An 8,924-nucleotide genomic window follows, 5' to 3' on the forward strand; every position below is an offset into this window, starting at 1 on the left:
TTTAACGTCTGCATATTAAACGGTAAAGAACGACTATGTTTCAGTAATTGATGTTCGCAATGAGGATCACTTATGTACAGCATTTATTGCACAGAAACGCTTCGTCCATAATTTCTAAACATTCTTCCTTCTTTGAAATGTACCTATTTTAGTTTTCAACCAGACAAGAACTCTGTAGGTTCAGGTACCAAAAGGAATCATTTTGAAATTATGGTAGGAGATTGAAACTTAGGGCTTCAAAGTAAAGCTTATATTGTTCTTGTATTTCTTCGTTCCTCGTAATGTGTCGTAATTTCTTTTACGCGAGAATAAAGGATTTCTATTCTTTCTTTGCAGTTATTTATCCAGTCTAGGAAGTGTTTTCTTTTCATGGTATAAATTATAGAGTTTCTGTTTCTCGTATGTAAACTTGAAATCTACTTTTAGGGTTATTAATCCTGTTGGTCGTAATTTATGTCATGCCTCTTTTAAGTGGCGTATCTGATTCATCTTCGAGACATCTTTACAGTTCAATAATTATTGAATGAAGACGCTCCACATTTGCTTGAGATTCTGTGTTTTCGAGCAGTACTAAAATCGATAATTTTATAGAATTACATTAAATTTGTAGTATGCGTTTCGATTTGATTGAGATTTGATTTCGCTGTATAATCAATAATATTAGTTATAATAATAATTATAATTTGATGTCTTTTGCTTTCTAAAAGCGTATTCTCTAACAAACTAAATTGTACTAATCGAGTCTTAACATAACGTTAATCAAGAAAACAAGTAATCTAAGTGGATATTATATCATGATAACGTTTAATTAAATTAACGCGGAGGTGATCAAGTCCTAAAATTCGATATTATAAGAGGTTTTTTGATAAGTTTTTATGATAGACTCTTAACATAACGTGAATTTTTTAATTATTATTGAAGTGTAAAAAGAAAAGAATATATAAAACACAGAACAACTTTATTTGCACAACTGTATTAACAAAGCCTACATCACATATAATATTTATTTCTTTGCATATCCTCAATCTATTAGAAAAGTTATTAACACAAGTGTTTGTCTCGAAAATCTGAACTGATAAGTCGAAACCGATTTCCACTTCGATACTGTAATTTATATTTATCAAATCAGATAAATCTTCTAAATTTATCTCATTTGATCATTTTACATCACCGATATACTGACGATATATTACGGTGCATGTTTGTGCTATTACATCTTTTTGTGTTGTAGTGTGAAACTGTAAAAATGGTAAACTCGATTCTTGAAGTTATAAATCTGGAAAACCCCATTTTTAGGGGTTACGTTCTCTGCTCATCAGTTTTGGTTTTAAAAACTATGGCAATGGCACATCTTACCGGTATACAGCGATTTAAACGTCAGGTTATATTTCTTAATACAATAAATAATGATTGTATAATATTGATAATATTTTATCCATAATCTTTTACTTTTTTTACACAACTCAAACACATTTTCTTCTAATTTGTAACCTTCAATCTCGATGATCACAATTAATTACAAACCGTTTGTCGTTAATTTTAAAAAGCAGCGAGTCACGATATTTATATAGACAGCGCAAGCGTAAATAAATTCACGTAAATTACGTAAATAATATCAATCATCTCCTAAGTTTAAGATGATTATTTTCTCAGTTATAAATCGGTGTCTTTTCAATCCAAATGAATAAATAAAATAAACTATGGGTGAAGGTGGGCTTTTAGAAATAATCAACTTGAGCAATCCCATTTTTAAGGGATACATATTCTATTCCGCATTACTGATACTTAAAGTACTAGCTATGGCTATATTAACGGGTTTCCAACGGTTTAAGAATATGGTATAAAATATCATAAATAATTGATTTGTATTTCTATAAAATAGATTTTGATAGCATAATTTTTTTAGGTGTTTGTTAATCCAGAAGATGCGGCAGTATTTAAATGTAAACCAAAAATAGATGCAAATGTTGAACGAGTAAGAAGGTTAGTAGTATTATTTTTATAATTAAATTAAGTAAAATGGCATTTTTCATTTTAATTTTAGGGCTCATTTGAATGATTTAGAAAATATTCCAATTTTCTTCGTGGCTGGGTTTGGTTATATGTTAACCAACCCACCAGTTCGAACCGCTTTGATGCTATTCAAAATATTCACTATTGCTAGATTTCTCCATAGCTTGGTTTATGCAGTCGTTAAGGTGCCTCAACCAGCAAGAGGATTAGCTTGGGGTACCGGTTATTGTATCACTGGTTTTATGGCTGTGAAAACTCTTTTGCATTTCCTATAAAAAAATATTTTTATACGATGTTTTTGTAATGTTTGTATATGGATTTTTAAATATAGAATGAACATAATGTAAAATATAATCATTGTTCTAATTATTTAATTTTACTTGACAATTGAAATTAAAGTTCTGCATATGATTTTATTTACGAGGATTCGTTTATTGTTATAACGATAATTTCGCAGGGAAATAACACATTCCTCATTGATTAATTATGTTTACTCAAACATGATTTAATCGACGTTTCGAGCTGTTATAAGTCCATCATCAGGATTTAATATAAATCACCTGAAGGTTTGTCGTAAGAGCTATTTTAGACCACAAGTGAGCAGTTGAGAACCGCATTGATACTAGAATAATCTTTATGAAAATAAAAACTAAAATAATGATAGATGTCAATTATCAACTCTCCCACTATTTTTCAATAATGATTTGTAATTGTAATTCATATTAAATCCTGATGATGGGCTTATAACAGCTCGAAACGTCGATTAAATTATGTTTGAGTAAACATAATTAATCAATGAGGAATGTGTTATTTCCCTGCGAAATTATCCTTATAACATGAAATAAAAATTATAGGTGATATATTTAATTCGGCAAGAGAAGCTGTATTATTAATATATTGTTACAATATAAATATACAGTATCTGCCAAATTGTAATCAAATTCTTTTTTTGGATCCATTGCACCTACTTTTCTGAAATTTGGTCATACAGTATGTTCACTTATGTTACCTCCGGTCCACGCGAAATAAACCACAAAATCGTTATTGGCCTTTTCTTGTGTAATGGTATTCCGGTATTCTGCTATTATTATATAATGGTTTTCCATATTACTTGAGAAATTCGGTATATCAAAGTAATACTTTTGTTCCCAGTGCGTTTTAGCATTTCCATTACTATATTATCCGAGCCTGGTAATTTTCAGTCCCTTACTTTTTGAAAAGCCGTTTTCAGAAATCGTGGTTCATATTCTCGAACGTCGTGCGTTAGATTCTTCTGTGGGTCAACCTCTTCCGCGGCCATGAGATTCTTGCAATACCGACTACTCTATTAATTTCTCTGTTAATGGTTTTGCTCAGTATTCATTTCCATATTCTCAAAGTTCATCAGAGTTCATTCAGTTGATTCTTTCTCTCGATATTTTATCAAGGTTATATTTAAGTGCACATTGAAAAGCCGTATTTTTACCATTATACCTCTGTAGTTCGCTCTGTACTTTGAGACAGATTTCTGCCACAAAAGGTCTTTACGTCTCTAATAGAACTTTTCCATCTACTTTTCATAAGAACGTAATTGATTGCGTGTACGTCCATAAAGCGACCTCCAAGTATACATTCTCCTAATATAATGTTAATAATAATATCCTAATATGACATAAGAATTAGATATGTATAGTTCATTCGTCGCGCAGAATTCGATAAACATTTGACCACTTTTATTCCTTTGTTCTATGCCATATTTTCCTACTACTGTGCATAGATGTGTATCGATGTCGTCTAAAATAATTAAAAGTTCTTTGTTAGGCATTTCGGTTCATTATTTTGGGAGCATCGTTGATAGTTTCGTATCCCAGCACAGATTATTTATAGTTCTTGTGTATAAGAAAGACCATACCGTTAATGTTGTGGTTTTCGTTAACCGAACATGTAAAAATGTTTCTGTTTTCAGATGTGTAGTGTACACTGTTTTTTCAACGAGTTTCAGTTATACCAGTGAAGGAGCTATTTGTAAGAACTTTTTCAATAATGGCGAGTGTGCAAGTTTTGTTCAAACTCAAAAAGCCGAACTAACAATATCAAAAACTCTGCAGCTCTACATTGGGTGCCGCAGAAACCACGCTGTGATGTTCCACCGGATTATTGGTTTATTCTAGTGCATAACACTGGTATGGATAAACAGTTCATGTACTCAGAAAATCAATACACAACTGAACTCGACTATGGGAACTATATCAGAATGTCTTAAATCCACTCCCCTTCGCTGGTTCCCAACGCGCCGCCAAACCTGCTAAGAAAGAATGCTCTCCTAAAAGAGTTCAAGAAAATAACTCACAACCCACTGCTGCCGATTCATGATGAACCTCATCTTGATATGAATCGCCTCGGATCCCGACTACAACATCAGTTCTGAGTGGGAAAATCGCCAAAGTATATCCTCCTCAACCAATAACCAATAAGATTTGGACTTCCCCGCCCACTATGTAAGGGCCTCAACAGAGTACGTACGGGACATGGAGTGTCTAGTGATAGTCTCCATGAATCACCGTCTCGGTGTGATTGCGGAGCTTCAAAACAATCTATCCAGCACAGTGTTTGGTAATGCCCTATTAGATCTTATCTGAACGTTGTGACAGACTTCTTTGATGTTAAACTCGCAACTCTCGAATGGCTAGTCGAATTGGATATAACATTTTAGATTTTGGTTGTACTGCAACGGTTTGTGTTTCCTTTTTAATTATATTAGCGTCATGTATTATCATCTCTTATTTTCGTTTAGCAATCTTATCAATTCCTGTAAGGTCAATTGTTTTCGCTATGGGTTGGGTTATCCGCTCTTGTGTAGTCTTCACGCTTGATCTTCCTCTTTTGTTAATTAAATTATCCATTAGCAAGCTTTGTTTAAGTCAATTTAAATAAAAACAAATTTTTCCTCTTTCTTGCTTTTTTTATTTTATTGTATTTCTACATCGATTTCGAGGAAACAATCCTCATCTTCAGTAGAATCTTACATAAAATTTAAACATTATGATATAAAATCAAAACTTATAAAGTTTACTTACTGTCAATTAAGTTGAAAAAATATTAAACATTAAATCTAACACATCATCCAAAGTAAAACTTCAACAATTTTAATCTAAACTTGAAACATTTTCTTTTTATATAATTGAATAAATACAATAGACCATAAAAAAATCAAAAACCAAAAATCAATACAAAACAAATCACGCGTTTACAGTTGACAAGATAAACGAAAAGTGACTGAAGGTCAAAAGGTACAAGCAAGAAAGAAACTGGTATTTATCCTGAATAACACTATCTATATTTAAATTTAAAATCCTTCAATAAAGCAAAAATAGGGTCTGTATTCATTTGTATTTGATCATTTAATAAATTATAATTTTGATTATGTTTATATATAAAAACACAAACTTAATTTTTCACTTAAACGTCTCAGGTTGTATACGCAGCCGGTCAAGTTCCTGGGGGTTTATCTTGACTCTGGTTTAACGTGGAAGGCCCACATTGACCAATTGACGAAAAAACTGAATACCATTGTATTTGTCATTCGGAGACTGAGAGACCTTGTCCCGTTCAATGTTGTAATGAACACATATTACGGCTATTTCTTCAGCCACGTATCGTACGCGTTAATTTGTTGGGGTCACTCCGCCCATGCGGATCGTGTTTTTGGTGTGCAGCGAAGATGTGTTAGAGTTATGGCCGGTCTATGTTTTCGGGACTGTTGTAGAGCCAATTTCATTGATTATAAGATACTAACTTTCCCTTCGCTTTATATTCTCCATTGTCTCTTATATATCAAGGGTAATATCTCCAAATTTAAAACTCTTAATAGTTATCATAATTACCACACAAGGGCAGGTGATACCTTAATTACGGACTATTCTCGGACGGCAAGGGCCAGGGATGGCGTCAATTATTTTGGCATAAAATTTTACAATGTCCTTCCGAAACACATAAGATTGTTAGAGAGTAACAATTCCAAACACAAAATAAAAAATTATTTAGTGGCGAAGGCCTTTTATACTGTTGAGGAGTTTTTGACCAATGATTTTGATGACTTGCTATGACCAGTGTGTCGCCTCCCAGAAGCCTTTTTCTCTCTTTTTTGTTTGTTCTTTTGCTTACCTGTTGTTACTGATTACTACGTTTAGTGTACTTACTATTATTGAAAATTGCATTTTTGCGTTTATTGTATTCTTTTCTTTTATGACCTGTGAAAATCACTTTGATGCTATCACCAATAAAGTATTATTATTATTATTATTATTATACTTTAAAATTTCAAGCAAATCCAATTCTTGACCTTTATTACATTTGTGTATTAATTTAGTTTCTTTTGTATTTAATTTTATGTCCTGTTTCCATTTTATGTTTATAAACATTAGAATTATTTTTAATTTCATGTTCTCTGATACGTGTTTCCAATCTCCTTCTTGTCTGTCCTATGTAAATGCTATTACAATTATTACATTCTATCAAATATACGCCACATTCTTTTTTTATATCTATTTCTTTTTTATTGTTATAATTTGATAATAATTTAAAAATTGTGTTATTATTAGAATATGCCAAAGAGATATCATATCTGGAGAATAGGTGTTGCATAGTTGAAGTATATTGATTGTAGATTATAGGTTTATATGTCAAATTTGAGTTTTTTACCCTAGTATTTAACGGATCTTTTTGTTTTATAATCCTACAAAATAGTCTATCTATAGAACTTTTTGGAAAACCATTATTGTTAGCCAATTTATATATGAAATCTTTTTCGTTTTTTAAAGTTTCTTTGTCAAGTGGATAATCTAATAATTCTGTTGATTAAAAATCTAAAATTTGCAAATTTCTAATTGTGTGGGTGGTAGTATGAATTGTAGGGGATAGTAGTTAAAGAATTTGTAGGTTTCCTGAAAATACTGTATTTAATTTTGTTTTCTATTGTTTTAGTTAAAGTAAGGTTCAAAAAATCTAATGAATTGTCCTTTTCTATTTCCATGGTAAATTTTAATTTTTCATGTATGTTGTTTAGATACTTTAAAAATTGTTCCAATTGTGAAATGTCTCCCTTCCAAATGCAAAACACGTCATCTACATATCTACACCAAAATTTAATGTTTTCTTCAAATACATCGTTATAATTAAGAATCATATTTTTCTCAATAAAATCTAGATATATGTCTGAGATTAATCCTGATAAGGGCATGCCTTGTGTATGCCCTTATTATACTTTGTGTCCAAGTTTTGGTGTTGGACATATGCATTTGATAGCATAGAAGATCGTACGCGTGGTTTGGAATTATTTAAAGAAGTTTCACTTTGGATTTGTATCTCTCGCTCAAATTTTTGGAGGAATCTCGTTGGAAATTTTTCTCGTTCCGGATATTTCCGGATTTTCGGGGCGCGTGGCGTTCTCTATTAGAGCTGGTTGTTAACAAATTAAATATTCTATACAAAACAAGAAAAAAAAATAAAATACTAAATTTACCAATAAATTATAATTAGTACGAAATGGCGAAGTTCAGTGCCGAGACACTGCTCAACTTAACCTTAAATTCCATTATAATAATATTCCAAAACGTTCAGCAACAAGCGAACAAACTAGATAAATAAAGAAATACCTCTGCCAATACAGACAGAAACGAAAAAAGATATAAAAAAAAGAAAACTAATAATTAATGAATGCCACCTTCGCCTTCCATTTAAATAGTTAGGATGGCCGTCTGTTGATCAAGTAAGCAACCAAACACTCGCTTTTTAAATGAGGAGACGCTTGCAAGCAGTTTCGTTTCAGTGGGTAAATCATTGTACATCTTTACAATCTGATAATTCAAGCTCCGTTTAAATAACTCCGTATTGTGGCTGGGAGGTGACAGAGTCCCCCTGAATCTCAAATTCAAGTTATGAATGTCAGTGCGATATTGAATTTTTTGGCATAAATATTGAGGCTTTTCTCTCTGAATTATGTTGTAATAAAACACACAACAATGCAGCTGCCTCCTACGGACCATATTAAGCCATTTTACCTCTATCAACTTATGTGACATTCTGTCATACTTCCTAATTCCGAAAATAAATCGCAGAGAGACGTTCTGAGCCCTCTGTATGCGCTGCTCATCGACCCTAAGTAAAGACGGCCCATACACCACATCTCCAAAATTAAATTTTGATAAAATCAGCGCATTACAAAGTAGAGTCTTAGTGTTGACAGTGAGAAGATGGCGCGAGGGGTACAGAGTTTTTAGTTTACTAAACGCACCCTGAAGCATACTTGACACGTGACTCCGGAATCTCAAATCCGAATCCATCACCAACCCTAAATTACGTGCTTCAGATAAAATGGGGAGCGGTGATCCGTTGACCGTTACCCTGACATCTCCGCCATAACGCAAAATATTCGCTTTTCGACCTAATATCATGACTTTTGATTTATTTGAATTGATTACTAAACTGTGATGGTTGGCGACAGACACCAGATCCGACAATTCTATATTCAATAAATTCAGATAACGTTGTTGTTCTTGAGGTTTATATGATATATACACTTAAGTATCGTCGTCTGCGTAAAAATGAACTTTGCAGTACTTAAAAATATTACTTAAAGGTGCTGTGTAAATTGAGAACAAGGTTGGAGAGAGCACAGAACCTTGCGCCACACCCGACATAAGAAGGTGTCACGCCTTTCACAAAAAAAAAATAAAAATACACAAGCCAAAATGGTAAATAATTTCCCAGATTCACAACGTAGGTCCTCGTTCAGCTCAGTGAAGACGGGGTGGGTATTTTTCAGGCGCCACACAGTTTCCTCCTACGCTGTACACGAACTGTGACGTGGGATATTAATAATAGGAAATTATAAACAATTACACAAGAACAAAGATAGAAGACATACAAAAGAA

At 32.5% G+C, this 8,924-nt stretch overlaps 1 protein-coding gene across 2 annotated transcripts; it reads left to right on the plus strand.

Annotated features, from left to right (window-relative positions):
- Positions 1-1,167: 1,167 nt before the first annotated feature.
- LOC111416183 (microsomal glutathione S-transferase 1-like) lies at positions 1,168-2,367 on the plus strand. Of its 2 annotated transcripts, none has more exons than XM_023048139.2 (3): positions 1,168-1,381; positions 1,907-1,983; positions 2,045-2,367. In XM_023048139.2, the coding sequence occupies exons 1-3, from the start codon at positions 1,247-1,249 to the stop codon at positions 2,286-2,288; spliced, it is 456 nt and encodes a 151-aa protein (XP_022903907.1). In that variant the 5' UTR covers positions 1,168-1,246; the 3' UTR covers positions 2,289-2,367. The 2 variants fall into 2 exon arrangements, with proteins under 2 accessions (XP_022903907.1, XP_022903905.1); XM_023048137.2 differs by lacking the exon at positions 1,168-1,381 and adding an exon at positions 1,579-1,838.
- Positions 2,368-8,924: the final 6,557 nt, after the last annotated feature.

This window comes from Onthophagus taurus, chromosome 6, assembly GCF_036711975.1.
Source record: "Onthophagus taurus isolate NC chromosome 6, IU_Otau_3.0, whole genome shotgun sequence".
Taxonomy (NCBI): Eukaryota; Metazoa; Arthropoda; class Insecta; order Coleoptera; family Scarabaeidae; genus Onthophagus; species Onthophagus taurus.